The sequence below is a fragment of the Grammomys surdaster genome, unplaced genomic scaffold, assembly GCF_004785775.1.
Source record: "Grammomys surdaster isolate TR1022 unplaced genomic scaffold, NIH_TR_1.0 348, whole genome shotgun sequence".
Lineage (NCBI taxonomy): Eukaryota > Metazoa > Chordata > Mammalia > Rodentia > Muridae > Grammomys > Grammomys surdaster.
Genome location: NW_021604767.1, coordinates 5236878 through 5253049, shown reverse-complemented (window position 1 = coordinate 5253049; position 16172 = coordinate 5236878). Strand labels below are relative to the sequence as shown.

General features: G+C 37.6%; 1 protein-coding gene across 1 annotated transcript in view; it reads left to right on the top strand.

Moving 5' to 3' along the window:
- The window catches only part of Heca (hdc homolog, cell cycle regulator), a 50798-nt gene extending 35147 nt beyond the window's left edge, over positions 1-15651 (top strand). The window contains exons 3-4 of the mRNA XM_028779206.1: positions 9504-9658; positions 12311-15651. Coding sequence (XP_028635039.1) covers positions 9504-9658; positions 12311-12475 — 320 coding nt within the window. The 3' untranslated portion in view covers positions 12476-15651. The remainder of the gene's footprint in view (positions 1-9503; positions 9659-12310) is intronic.
- The last annotated feature ends 521 nt before the right edge of the window (positions 15652-16172 follow it).

Genomic DNA, 16172 nt, shown 5'->3' with positions numbered 1-16172 from the left:
CTCTGGTTTTAGGTACTATATCTTTTGATAAGACTGGAACGTAAGATGGATGACTACGTATCTCTCTCCTTTGGAGATAAATCCCTAGTGTTTCTGCTGCATGTTAATGATGTTGAACATACACACACACGTGTGTGTGTGTGTGTGTGTGTATACACACATACATATATATGTATATACATACATATTTTCCCATTATAGAAACAGTTTTGAAGGGAGACTTTTTAAAATGGAAGAAATTCATTTCTTCCCTTGCCATGCATTTTTTTTTGTTTGTTTTGGTTTCTGGAGGCAGAGATCTCACTCTCTAGCCCAGGCTTGGTGCAGAGTCACAGTCCTAGGAAGATTTATTATTGAGAACTAACTGTTGGTTTAGCATCTGAAGGTTCAAGTGCCTGAGAGTGGTGTATTTATTTTTTGTTTTAACTTGGGCAGTTGCTCTCATCTAGCAGCTTTGAAAACCACTTTTCTAAAGCATTTCTACACACTTAACATTTTTTGAAGTTTTTTCTTCTGTAGTCATGGCTTCTGAAGGCTTTCATCTCCCTGCACTCTCTATTCTGCCCTGAAGAACTCAGGATCTGCTGGGCTTGAAGGAAAGCTTTTCTTATTTCTCATGCTTAAGTCTTATCTTCTAAGCCATATTTTCTTTTCTTTATTTTTTCCCTCAGACATCCTCAGAAGCTGAGATATTGGAAGTTTGAGAATGCCTTTATTCATTCTTAACACTTGGTTGTTTCCTATCTTGTTCATACAGTCCTTTAAATTACAAATATTTACCATTGGAAATTTAGGAAGTGTTTCTTCACTATCTCCTATCTTACCTTTTAACTGTCTTGAAGTCTGATATTCTTAATCCCCCACCTCTAATCTCTATCCTCTTTAAAGGATTTGACTTTTCCCTTAGTATCTCTACTGTTCTGAAATCCTGCCATACTGTGGTTTCTTAGCCCCTCTACCTTCATATACTGTGGGCTGTCATGGATTATTGAATATATATACACTTAGATCCTCACTTTGGGGAAACTTTGCTTTTATTTTACTACTTTGATAAATTTATTTCTTTTCACTTACTGGAACTTTGACCTTTCTGACTCCCTTTTGATGGGAGAGAAAATCTTGTGTTTATCTGTTACATGTTACTCTGTTAAATCTTCTGGAAATGGAACATTTCCTTAGATTTCTCTTCTAATATTTTGAATTTCCAGAACCTTTTGTTTGTTTCTTTGCTTGTTTGTTTGTTTGTTTGTTTGTTTTTGAGACACTGTGTATATCAGGCTGGCCTCCCAAATGCTGGCATGTGCCACCAGAAAAAACAAGAAATGTTCTTGTTTCTCAGATGTAATTTCTTTTATTATCTTTCAGAGTAAGAAAAAGGTTGCAGTTATGGGGTGGTCTTGTTTGGGTGTTTTGTGTGATTCTCTGGAGTCCTTCAGTATTGTTACAAGGTGTAACTCCTCTAAGCCTAATGGCCTCAAGGGACTTAATACTCTCTCAGGTCGGGTAGGATGGTTTCTCATAAACAGGTTGACACGGAATGGGTTCTCTGGTACCCATGTCCACCTTCATCTTCTATTAGGTTAGTTAGAGATTTTTTTTTTAAGTTGTGTAATTGAACCACGGTTGTATATATTTATGAGTTGTAGTGTAATGTTTTGGTGTCTGTTTATATTATGTAATGATAAGATTATGCCACTGAAGATAACATTCACTTCATGCTTATAATCTATGTGATAAGAACATTTAAAATTCTACTTATTTTGAAAATATATAATGAACTGTAGTCACTACAGTACAGTGAAACATTAGGACTCTTACTCCTCCTAACAATATGATTATTATCCCATTATCTAGCCTCTTCCCACCCTCCCAGCCTAGCTTCCCTAGCCATAGGTAACCATTGTACCATGTGGATTACATGGTATTTTTTATTGGATATTTTATTTATTTATATTTCAGATGTCATCCCTTTCCCCCATTTACCCTCCCTAGAACTTCCCTATCCCATCCCCCCTCCTCCTTTTTGCTTTTATACCATTTTAATTACATGCAAGTATTAAGGTCAGTTCTAGGTTGAGGAACTAGCAATACAATAGATGCAAGCAAGATAATAAACACAAATAGTCAAAAAAAAACAATGCAATAAACAAAATTCTGTGACCCTCCTGTGATAACTGTTTCTAAGGGCTTATCAGGATGACCAAAATATCTGAGCCTATTTCCCTGTCCTAGCTCAAAGTCATTTTCATGTCTGAAGCCTGCTTCCTTGTTCTAGCCTAAAATTTAGATTCCTGTCTGAAATCACTTCTTTGTTCTAGCCTAATATTTAGATTCCTGCCTGAAATTACTTCTTTGTTCTAGCCTAAGATTTAGATTCCTACCTAAAATTACTTCTTTGTTCTAGCCTAATGTCTGATTCTTGCCTGAAGCCTACTTTCTTGTCCTTGGCCCATGTCAGATTCTTACCAAGCAGCCCCAAAAGATCTCTGCCTCTCCCCTTTTTTTTTATTTCATTAACAGGACTGAGCCCGTCTTAGTTCATTCTGACAAGAATGCCTTCCTTACCCATCATGGAATATGCGTTATCAAAAGCAAAGCAAATCTGTCTTAGGTTGGTAAAGCTCTGCGCAGAGTCTTACTCGTCCTTGGCTTACCAGCCTGTTAGTTTAATAACTCTGTCTGGGAGTCCATTTTCAGGTTCAAGCCATGTATATGTTAATGTTGTTGAAGAAAAGCTTTAACACAGTGGGCAGGAATAAAAGTATTCCCAGGACAAAAAGGGCTAGCATGATCAAGCTATATATGCCATTTTTGAAGCTTGACCAAAATAGAAAGACTGACTTCAGTCCCTGGGTAATTTTATCAACATTATCTACCACATCAATGCTCAGCAGAGCAGCATTCTTTAAATTCATAAGAGAGGTGTTAGAATTATGCCAAATACACTGCATGTGTCATTAAACTTCTTCCTAATTATAATGACTACCACTGTAAATTGTAGAACTAACATGAATCCTATGGTATTTGGCATGACATTCAAGATGGCTCCTTACCCTTAAATCTGAACCTCCTTCCAGTAATTTGAATAGGATAAAGAGAATCATGGCCTTTCTGTGCTTGAATTATTTATTACTTAATTTATTACTCCTTCATGTTTATCCATTTAATGGAAGTATGATTAAATTTCTTTTGTGGCTACATATGTGTGTATATGTATATACACAAAGTATTTTTTCTGTCCATTCATCTTTTAATGGATTCTTAGTTTGATTCTGTAGCTTTGGTGAGTAATACTGCAGTGAATATGGGAGTACCTATACTTTTGACATACTGACTTGACTTGTGGATCATGTGATTTTAATTAATTCTAGTTACACAAGTCAAGAATTGTATAATTCTAATTACACAAGTCAAAACATGTCCTATTATTAGGTAATTCATAATTTTTTATGTATTTATTTTTGAAACAGAGTGTTGCAGTATAGCCCTTGGTTGGCCTGGAACTTGCTATATAGTTCAAAAAGGCCTCAGCCTCAGGGATCAGCCTGGCTCTGCCTCCAGAGTGCTAGGATTAAAGGTGTGAGCCACCATTCCTGGCTTATTTTTTAGGTTTTTGAGGGAACTGTATATTGTTTTCTCTCATTTCTTTACTACTACGTCCCATTTGAAGCATGTGAGGATTCACCTTGAACTTACTCAAATGCATGAAGATGGAGGACATAATTAAATGATATAGGCCAGGTACAGAAAGACAAATGCCATATGATTTTTTTCAGCTATAGAGTCTAAACAGCTAATCTCAGTGTAGAATGGAATAGTGCCAGATAATGGACAAACAACTCTATTGTTAGGAGCAAGAGTGCTAATGTTTCACTGTACTGTAGGAAAGAGAACGGCTAAAGGCAGAAATACAGTTAGATAGCAGTTAGGTTTCCTCCTGTGTTTTAGTGGTGGAATTTTGTTTTTTGTTTCTTATTTAGCATAACTGCTAGTAATTTTAAAGGGAAACAGAAACACCTTTATTTCTGCACCTTAAAACTTTTACCATGCTTTATGGAAATGAATTAGGGTGCTTGTGATGGACATAAGTATTTGAACATCTGTCTTCTTATAGTCCATCTTCTGTCAGTCAAACTTTGCACATGTGCTAGGTGGGATCATCAGTGTGTAATCTTAATATATAAAATGCTTTTAATGTAGTAACTTATGTAACTTAACTGTACTAAGCCCAAGACTGAATAATAGCATCACACATGGATTAGTAAATAACACATGCATATTATGTACATCCTGTACTCTGAGTATTCTGAGATTTCCAGGGAAGAAAGGGCCAGTTCTTGGGTTTGGTTCTTCAGGAGGCAGGATGTAGTAGGAGATGTGGAGAGCAGATGAGGGGCAGACAGTGTTTTTTCAAGCCAAATAAGCCCTTTGCATATTCTTATGAATTTGAATTTATAAGTTTTCAGCATTAAAATTACTATAACTAATATACTAAAAAAACTGCTTGAAAAGTTTGCGACCTGGCTGGATATACAATTAACTCAAACAAATCAGTAGCCTTCCTCTACTCAAAGGATAAACAGGCTGAGAACGAAATTAGAGAAATGACACCCTTCACAAGAGTCAATAATATAAAATACCTTGGTGTGAATCTAACCAAGCAAGTGAAAGACCTGTATGACAAGAACTTCACATTTCTGAAGAAAGAAATTGAAGAAGATCTCAGAAGATGGAAAGATCTCCCATGCTCATGGATTGGCAGGATTAGTATAGTAAAAATGCCCATCTTGCCAAAAACAATCTACAGATTCAATGCAATCCCCATTAAAATCCCAACTCAATTCTTCACAGAGTTAGAAAGAGCAATTCTCAAATTCATTTGGAATAACAAAAAAAACAGGAAAGTGAAAACTATTCTCAACAATGAAAGATCTTCTGGGGGTAATCACCATCCCTGACCTCAAGCTGTACTACAGAGCAATAGTGATAAAACCCACATGGTGTTGGTATAGAGATAGGCAAAAAGATCAGTGGAAAAGAATTGAAAACCCAGAAATGAACTCACACACATATGGTCACTTTATCATTGACAAAGGAGCTAAAACCATTCAGTGGGAAAAAAAAAGCATTTTCAACAAATGGTGCTGGTTCAACTGGAGGTCAGCATGTAGAATAATGCAAATGAATCCATTCTTATCTCCTTGTACAAAACTCAAGTCCAAGTGGATCAAGGACCTCCACATAAAACCAGACACACTGAAACTAATAGAAGAGAAAGTGGGGAAAAGCCTTGAGCACATGGACACAGGGGAATATTTCCTAAATAGGACACCAATGGCCTATGCCTTGCGATCAGGAATCGACAAATGGGACCTCATAAAATTGCAAAGCTTCTGTAAGGCAAAGGAGACTGTCAATAGGACAAAATGGCAACCAACAGATTGGGAAAAGATCTACATCTGATAGAGGGCTAATATCCAATATATTCAAAGAACTCAAGAAATTAGACTCCAGACAACCAAATAACCCTATTAAAAATGGGGTACAGAGCTAAACAAAGAATTCTCAACTGAGGAAACTCGAATGGCCAAGAAGCACCTAAAGAAATGTTCAACATCTTTAGTCATCAGAGAAATGCAAATCAAAACAACCCTGAGAACCAATCAGAATGGCTAAGATCAAAAACTCAGGTGATAGCAGATGCTGGTGAGTATGTCGAAAAAGAGGAACACTCCTCCATTATTGGTGAGATTGCAAACTGGTACAGCCACTCTTGAAATCAGTCTGGCAGTTCCTCAGAAAATTGGACATAGGATTACCTGAGGACCCAGTTATGCCACTCCTGGGCATATACCCAAAAGATGCGCCAACATATAACAAGGACATATGCTCCACTATGTTCATAGTAGCCTTACTTATACTAGCCAGAAGCTGGAAAGAACCCAGATGTCCTTCAACAGAGGAATGGATACAGAAAATGTGGTACATTTATACAATGGAGTACTGCTGAGGTATTAAAAACAATGAATTCATGAAATTCTTAGGCAAATGGATGGAACTAGAAAGTGTAATCCTGAGTGAGATAGCCCAATCAAAAAAGAACACACATGGTATGCACTCACTGATAAGTGGATATTAGCACAAAAGCTCACAATACCCAAGATACAACTCAGACCACATGAAGCTCAAGAAAGAAGTCCAAAGTATGAGTGCTTCGGTCCTTCTTAGTAGTAACAAAATACTCAAGGGAGCAAGTACAGAAACAAACTGTGGAGCAGAGACTAGAGGAGGGGCCATCTGGAGACTGCCCTTCCTGGGGATCCATCTCATATGCAGTCAACAAACACAGACACTGTTGTGGATGCCAGGAAGTGCATGCTGACAAGAGCCTGTCTCCTGAGAGGCTCTGCCAGAAATTGACATATACAGAGCAGATGCTCGCAGCTACCCCAATGGAGGAGTTAGAAGACTGAAGGAGCTGAAGGGGCTTGTGGCCCCATGAGAAAAGTGACAATACCAACCAACCAGAGCTCCAGGGTCTAATCCGCCAGCCTGGGAACATGCATGGAGGGACCCATGGCTCCAGCTGTATATGCAGTGGAGGACGGCCTTGTCAGGCATAGGTGGGAAAGGAGGTCCTTGGTCCTGTGAAGGCGGGATGCTCCAGTGTGGAGGAATTTGAGGGTGGAGAGGGGGAGTGGTTAGATGGGTGGGGGCACACCCTCATAGAAGCTGTGGGATTGGGGACAGGATAGGGAATTCCTTTGGGGGGAGGTGGAAATGGAGAAAGGGGATAACAACTGAAATGGAAATAAGTAGAATATCCAATTAAAAATACATTTAAGGAAAAAAAAGAACCTCAAAAAAAATCTAAATCATTAAAAAAAAAAGTTTTTGACCTGGAGGCAGAGTTGAAATTTTGTCATATCTGTATGCATGAAGATAAGAAACTACTGTTTGTAGATAGTAGGAACTAAAAGGAAGAGATCTGCAGGAGGCTTAAGGAAAATGTGGAGAGTCTTTGGCTGTGGAAATGAAGAGTCTTCGTCAATTCACTTTGCTTCCAAACAATATAAATGATATTTTTACAGGCTAAAATAGACAAAATACCTGATAGAAAAAATAGAAAAAATACCTGATTTTATGGGAAAGAAGATGTCATTTGTATATATTTAATTAACTTTCTATACAGGTATCTAGCAAGCACTGTTAGAAGCATTTCTGGTGATCACGTGAGATACTGTTTTTAACATTGGTGGCTAAATGTTAGAAATGAAAAGAAAAGAGGAAGCAGTTGTGGTAGTGCTCAAGAGTAAATCCTTCAGGTGTTGATCAGAGAGGATGGAGAAAGGCAAACCTAAGAGAGGCCTGGATTACTTGTATGCTTGTACACACACTTGTATGTAATTCTATACAGATAATGGCTGTGCTCTGTGTATTCTACAAAGGTACCAAGAACTAACTGCTGGTTTTAGAATCTGTGGTCGAGAGATTTAATGAATGCTAGTACCAGTACCACAAATAAGGTATTAGTCATGGGTCAGTGTTTCTATTGCTGTACTTCAGAAGTCTGGGTGATCTTATTTATAGTAAGCTCTTATGCCAACCACACTTTTAAAGCATTTCCAATTCCAACAGGATGGCCACATTCTAGGCCATGGGATTCTACAGTTCACAGATGATTATATGTTGGTGAGATGTTTACTGTGCTCATTGGATTGTTACTCCCTTAATCCTTCTGGCCTTCTCCAGCTTTGTCTCCAAACCCTGTTCTCTGATTCAGAAAATGGTTTTATTTGGTCTTTCTAAGTAACACTGGTCTAATTAAGAGGGACTTGATGGTCTTCTTTACTGCTGTGCATCATATGTGATTGTGCTATTAGGACATTGTTTATAGAATCTTTTCTATGACTCAGAAATTTATAAGACATCAAGGAATAGTAATGGAAAACAATTCCTGAAACTAAGTTTCAACTCAGGCTTCCCACGAGTTTGTTTGCCTGTAAGTTAAGAGTCAAGATAGACATGAATTGAGTCTCATTTTGGGTCCTTTTTTTTTTTTATAAGCAGTCCCAAGCTGCCCAGATTGTTTAAGCATTTTCCCATCCTGTTTGAAATGGGAATAACAGTAATGAGCCCTCTGTAGTGTTGCAGTGAGAGTTAAATGGAAAGATGAATTGAACTCACACAGCACAGGGCAGACCCTGGTAAGTGCACAGTGAACGTCCCTTCATCATCACAGCCATTGTTACCAGCACCTTCTGAGTCTGGTGTTATCTTCTACTAGCAGCCCTGATGTATCGCTGAGCACTATAGGAGGAAACTGGAAATGAAGTGTTCTAGTTGCTCATAGATAATTAAATTGACTTTTGGATATGGTCCCAAGAACTCAGTGGGTATGGCATATGAGACCTTGTCTTCAGTGGTTTAGGACATAGGTGGGTGGTATTGCAAGGAACTTTTCCCAGTTTTCCTGGTTTTGGCAGAGACCCCACCCTACAGTTTATAGTGTCCTTGGCTGTTACAATGCTCCATCCATTCACTCAGCACACAACTTTTCCGAGTTGCGGACATTGTGCCGGATATCAAATTGACAAAGATCAATGAGGTGTGGCTCCTGCTCTCAAGGAAGAAGCGGGCCATGTAAACAAATGTAATGAGAATGTTCCCTTCAAAGACAGGTGTCTTTGCAGTAGAAAAGGAAGAGTGAACTTGTCCTTGCAAGTAAATGATAAAAATCCTTAGTCTGAGATAGCAGCACATTCTGAGTAAGAAGCTACCATGCAGTGTTCTAGAGTGCTCCCTGTTCTTAGCAGTATTGCTATTACATATTGCCAAGCAAGATCCTAGACATGCATACTAATTATTTGAACTCTTTCCCTTTCATATATTTGCCTGATTTCTTTCCTTTATAAACATTAAGTCTTAGATAAACAGTGAAGGAATGAGGTTGTGAGTTAAAGGCTCAGTAAATCATATGTTGAATTTCTAATGTATCACAAGTAATATATAATTCTAGTTCCTAAATTAGCTGTGGTGATAGCTGAGCAGTTTTGGGATTGAGGACTGTTAACATAGTAATTGTGGCTTTTGTAAAATTCTGGGCTGTCGATACCAAGACAGTTTTGGATGAAATTTGTGGGTTACAGCTCATCAGACCAATGCTGTTTCACTGTATGTCACACACAAACTCAGGAAGAAAATCTTGGTGATTATAATTTGGTTATATGCATGTGGCTTTGTTGTTTTGATCTGGATGGACAAACAATGTTATCCTAACAGGACAATTAAAGGATGTACTATCTATCTATCTATCTATCTATCTATCTATCTATCTATCTGTCTGTCTGTCTGTCTGTCTGTCTGTCTGTCTGTCTGTCTGTCTATCTATCTAAGATATTTACTCAAATAATAAAATGTTTGTTTTTTGTTGATGATGGGGGCTTTTTATCACCACTGGAGATAAAATTGCTCTCCCTCACTCTTGTGTTTTCTGTGTGCAGGGAGACTCATGCATCTGTATGCAGTGTGTGTAGACTGCCTGGAAGGGGTTCACAAGATCATCTGCATCAAGTGCAAGTCACGATGGGATGGCAGCTGGCACCAACTGGGCACCATGTACACCTACGACATCCTGGCTGCCTCTCCCTGCTGTCAGGTTGGTATCAGCTGAAGTGAGGGTACACTCTGGGCCTTTGTCACCAAGTTAATGTAGGAGAGTTAAAGGCTGCTTTGTGGTCACTTTGAGTGTGAGGTATGAGGGCTTGGTAAAGGTGTGCTTCTAAGAGGAAAGAATTCAGGTGAGGTAAAATATCTCTCTCTCTCTCTCTCTCTCTCTCTCTCTCTTCTCTCTCTCTCTCTCTCTGTCTCTCTCACACACACACACACACACACACACACACACACACACACACACACACGGTGGGGGGTAGATTTGGAGTATTTTCCATCTGTTAAAAAAAACAAACAGCAAAATACCTTGCTTCCATTTGAGACAGCATGAAAGTGCTCTGCTTGAGTATCTGCAGATGGTTAGGTGACCTTAGTTTTTGTTTTGTTTGCTTGTAATTTTCTAATTTTGTGAGGTTAAATTGTACTACAAATTTGCAACAAAAGGTTTTAATTTAAACTGAAAAGGAAAGTTTTTTTTATAGAACAGAAAAAAATTCACTTCTTGCATACTTTATGTGAGATGTTTGCAAAATCCTAGCATCTCCCACTTTTTATGTGATGTTGACCAGAAACTTTACAATTCCTAAAGTGCTAGAAGAAGCTGTATTCTTTCTTGACTTGTAGGAGCACCTAAAATGTAGGTGTCAAAGAAAAGGAGGAAGTGCTGACACAACAACCCTTTAAATAAGAAATAGAAGCCAAAAAGATAAAACTCCAGAGGAATCCCTGAGTTTATTATTATTCAGGATGCTTGAGGAAGAACTTGTTAGTAATTCCCTGGTGGGTGATTTTGGGTAGCAGAGACATTTTCTTCTGGCATTGTGTTAACCCATGTCCTTTAGAAATAATGAGTCTTACATTTTTGGTTACAACAGGAGTTTGTATCATTAGCATTGTAATTTGATTTTAAAAAATCCTCTAGTATCAATTTGATTAGTAGATGATGTGTTTCTGTTGAGTTCAAAGGCAGTAGTTCTATTTTTTGCCCATTCTAGTTCTTTGCAGAAGAGAAATCTGCTTGTGAGTGAGGTGGACAGCCTTCTTCTTAAGTCTATTGGTTTTGGATAAGGTTGACTAGTTTTCTGTTCTTGTCATGTTCTGACCACATTTCTAGATTCAAGATTAGCCTTGAAATGAATCATCATAATCTTCCACTGTCATGCTTTATGGTTACCACTGTACCTTTGTGTCCGTTCCTAACATCAGAGAAACCAAAGGAAGTGGTGGTGCCTTTTCTGTGTAAATATATGATGTAACAGGAGAGTTAGCCTTTTAAGGAAGTGAGGACGTGAACAAAGGTTTGGGACACATTAAAACTCATGGTACCTCAGTATTGCATGGGACCTTGGAGAGCTCATTCAGCTTTCTAAATGGATGCTTATGATGGATGACTCAAGTTTTTGAAAGTTTTCCCCAGGTCTACACAAATTGTGTCACAGCTCTGACTGTAACATGATTTCTATTCTGGGGTTCTTTCTACTTGTTGTTGATTGGCCATGACATTTCCATATCTTCAGAGAGAAATACAGAGTGGCATCCTGCCCACCAACCCTTTAGTCTACTCTGTATGTTCATTCTTTAAACTGATATATGCCAAGATTATATTTTCTGGCCCTCAACTGAAACAGAAAACCTTTTTGATTACTATTTATTATTCATTATTATTAAACAATTGAAAATATTCACTTGTGAAGATACAGGTTGTAGACAGTTCTCAAAGTTATCCAAGAAAGTCTTCAAATAAGTCTGAACCAACAATAAGCAGTAATTGGTTATCAGAAAGGAGTAACAGTTAGAACTTTATTCAAGACTCAGAGGGATGAAGTAGTTAAAAAGAAAGAAAGTGTGTGTAGGTGAAGTGTGCACTTTGGAGCACACTCAGTTTAGATCCCAGCTATTCTGCTTTCTGTTTTTTTGGGGTTGGTATTTATCACTGTGTGCCCCTTTCATCATCTGAAATGCAGATTATGCTCCTTCACAAGCAAACCTTGAGGACAAATTTGTTAGCACATTTTTAGGAAGGATCTAAATTAAGACTGATCTATAATTTCTGCCTATCCACTTCACTCCCAGATCTATTGCTGAAGTGCTCCAGGATTGTGCTGTTAGAGGCACAAGCACAGTTAGAGCTGTCATGTGCTCGTGAGTTCCAGAGTCTCAAGATACGCAAAGCACTCCTGCCTGGAGTGCCCATTTTGTTTGGATATTTTAGAGAAATTTTATTTTTACATCTATATAGAGACAAATGAAAGTGTATTTGAGCTTTTGAAATAAACCTGGACTCTTCAGGAAAGATTTTATATAGATTTAGGTACAGGGGACCATTTCAACCACTTGCTTAAAATCCAGGGTGTAAATGATTGCTGTTAGGTAACTCTGTTGGTGATGTTTAAGTTGTATCATTTAGAATTTTCTCATTGATAGGCACCTCATATTAAGACAGGAACTAGGAGACTGTAATCTTTAGAAGAATGATGATGAATGCCAGAATATGTGTCTTAGATGTGCATATTTTGATTCTGGTAATAATGGAGATGTTTCACTGAATCTCAGTCAGTCCCCAGCATTTTGATTAGGTGGCTTTTGACTAATACTGTGTAGCCAGTGGTATTGTGGCTTATGATGTCTGTTTCCCCAGGCCCGTCTGAATTGCAAGCATTGTGGTAAGCCTGTGATCGACGTACGGATCGGGATGCAGTACTTCTCTGAGTACAGCAATGTCCAGCAGTGTCCACACTGTGGGAACCTGGACTACCATTTCGTGAAGCCATTCTCCTCCTTCAAAGTTCTCGAAGCTTATTGATGAAAGCTTTGCTTTAGTAATAGCTATTTTATTGACATTATTACTTTACTACATATCTTTTATAGGGGAACATTCTGTGACATTAATTTCTTTTCTAATTTGAAGCAGAGTTTACTTTGTATATTTGTGCCACTAAAATGGGGTCTGCCCCTTGCCCTTTCTTGATTCCCAAATATCAGTGTGTGGGTAAGACTGGAGGCCAGATGGGAAATTGTGCAGATTTTGGTAGGGTTTTGATCTCATGCAGAATATCTCATGGAGTTCTAAGGTAGTAAGAATTGGATGCCATTTAGGGTTGGGAATCTGTGGCTGAACTAGCGGTGTGGTGGGAGTTGGGAGGGAGCTTTTAATAATATGTTAGCTTTTGTGAGACTCACTGTTAGTTCTCTGGGTCTTGGGGAAAATAAATGACAAGTGAATGTATGTCTGAGCCTGGACAGCCAATACTGTATTAGGTTGTCTGGACTCTATTCTTCAGCACAGGTTGAGGTGCAATTTACTCCCACTAACAGGTGATTTGAGAGTAGAACTGAGTGCTCTTTCTTTGACTATTCATGTAATTTAACAGTTCTCATACTGGAAATAATATCCAAATTATATGACACCTGAAAGCTGTGGCTGTGAGCTGAATCTAACAGGCCTTGTGAAGTGAATATGGAAATGATGCACACTGACTCAATCTGGCAGAAAGACAGAACTTGGTTATTTGAATTATACCTCTAGAGTTGGTCAGAGAATCTACAGCAAATCTGTCTACTCTGTGGCTCTGATGGGTATCACTTACAGGTTGTATTGCTGAAGTGCTGCCTGGTATCCAGATCTTGCAGGTAAACCTCTGGCCTGCCTGCTGTGCTGCAGAACCTGCCGTGCCACACTTCCTTTTCAATATACCTAGTGCCACATAGTCAGAGATGATCTGAAGGAGGAAGGGGAAATTAGTTAAAATGATGAAGAATAGTTTTTATTCTTTTAAAAGTATGTTCAGTTTTGGAAGCAGTAATAGCAAAAGAGTATATCTGAAAATAGATCATCCTAAAAATTCCCATGATCCCTTACTGTTGGTTAAAAAAAGTCACATACAGAAAACCAAGTATTCCAAAACCAGCCTCTGTGTTCAGTAGAATGTGGAAACTTAAATATGCTGAAGACATGACCTGTGCAATTAGAATTAGATGCAAATTACTTCCTATGAAGGAATTTGGTAATTTCAAGTATGATACAGAAGTATATATTAAAAGAATACTAAAAGTAATCATTTTGTGACTAGGTAAATTTGGGATTCATGTAAATATTGTATATCACTTTCTTGGTTTATGCCCCTTACACACACAGGGAGTGTTTCTCTTCAAAATTGTCTAAGCATTATTGCTGATAAGTTTTAAATTCCACTGGTTGGTGATTTGTTGGAAACAGTAGCAGTAAGGAACCCATTTACCAACAACTAAAACTCTTCATCTTTGGATGAATATTTTTCATCAGTTGGTTTTTTACTTCTAGTTTGATGATCTGAAGTTCCACATCTGCAAAAAATTGCCTACGACAAGAAGAAATCATTATTAGTCAGATGGTGTTTAATGCAATTATATGAGGTCTATATGACATAATACTTGCAAATTTGTCTCTGAGACACAAAGCTGTAATTATGAATTAGCTGTTTCCCTATGAGTCTGTTGTACACTCAAGTTAAAAGTTTTGGTAAGTTTCTATTCAGATTCATATTTGTCTTTGTGTTTCTGATTTTTTAAATAAATAAAATACTTGTAATACTCTAACCTGTTGATGTTTTCTAGTAAAATTTCACTGTGTTATTGTTCCAAAGTCAATCTATTCATTGTACCCAGTGAGTAGTTTATATTAAAAGACACTGTGGAGCTGTAAGCCACATTCTATTCCTGCTCCTTAGATTGTTTTCTGACCCTAAAATAAAGAGATTTCATTTCAATTGGATAACATTTGCATTTGATGCTATGTTGATGATAAAGTGAAGACTATAAATGTGTATAGTCTTATAAAAAGAGAAGCATGATCCCTGCACTGCAGTACATACCTTTCGCCTTTTAGTGTATTAATTTCACTTTTGTCTGGAAGGGAAATTTTGGCTGATTTGAGAGTAATATACAATTAAGCATACATTACTTGCTATAAAGGTAAATTTTACTTTGGAAATCTGCTGACCTTAATGTTTTCACCAATCTTTGCCTGAACACCTTGATTAGAATTGGACTGTGCCAAGAAGGATCATCATTTCTGTTGTAATTGGGATAGTAAAGGCTATCAGTCACCTAACTTCTGTTTCTGATGAGTAGTGTTCAGTAACTCAGTTTTCAAATTGACTAATAACTTAAAGTGATTTTCATCTACTTTAACATTTTTAGTCAGTTATTTTTAAAGTATCCCATACTTTGAGCAAGTATAACTGCTTCAGTTTTGAGAGAAGCTAATTATTTTTCTTCATGCTGTCTCAGCTCTCTGCTGTCTCTAGTCACCTGGTCACATGTATACACTGTATCACTGTATACAACAGGGCTTCTCCAACATCCTTTAATTTCCTTTACTTTTTGTAAAAGGGGTTCATTTTCTTAAGTAAAAGAAATTTTCATACCTTTTTGGGGAAAATTAACTCATGAAAAAAGAATATTTTATGTTTAAATGCTAAAACTTAACAGATTGAGTTATAACTTGCTGGACTACCAAGACTACCTTTCTGAGGTTCTTCATGTCATCTTAAAATACCAGTGTTGATTGTGCAGTCTGCTTTGTGCCTATTTTCCAACCTTTTTGATTTTCTGTTCAAATCCTTGAGCAGTTATATAATTTTAGTTGGAGGTTGGGGGAGAGGTGGGGAGAAAGCACTTTTCTTTAGAGTGTGGTTCTCATGACAGGATGCTGCCTAACCAAGTTCATCTTCATACCTTGTTGACATCATTAGCTTATCAGATAATCAAAAGAGAATATAATGAGTGGATACCATGAAAACCAGCTCAAAAATATGTTGTTGTCTATAAAGATTTCTTGTCAAGATGTCTTGGATTGCACTTTTGTTGAGGGAAGCCAATGTAAATACTTAAAGAATGTTGATAAAATTGAGGCATTTGGGTTATGGAATCATGTGTGATGTTAGAAGGTTTCTGTATGTGAAAGGTGTGTATTAAGAATAATAAAATCTTAGAAACAAATATTGAACTTTGCTTTAATCTGTTAATAGATTTTGTTGGAATTTTTTTTGAAAAATGGGGTATTTTGGTAAGAAAAGATGATAGAGAAGTGGGGGATATTCTCAGAGTTTAAAAAAAAAATCAGAAAACTCTTCCAAAGGTACTACTGCAACTAATCAAATCTAAAAATTCCAGGGTAGCAAGATGGCTCCGCAGGTAAAGGTACTTGCTATCAAACTTAGCAACTTGAGTTTGAGCCCCAGAACCCACATGGTAGAAGGAGAGAAACAACTCCAGAAAGTTGTCTTCTGACCAGAACATGTATGCTCTGGTGCTTACATGTATATGATAGATAAATGAGAGGGGGGGAAGGGGAGAGGAGAGGACTCACAATTACAAATTCTTCACTGCTTACACACATGTATCACATAAGCTTCTTTTGCAGCAAAAATAATAACAAATCAGCCTCCCCCTTTTTTCGTGTGTATATTATAAAATTATTGTTCTGGTTATAAATAATTCTATGGTATAGAATGTAGTTT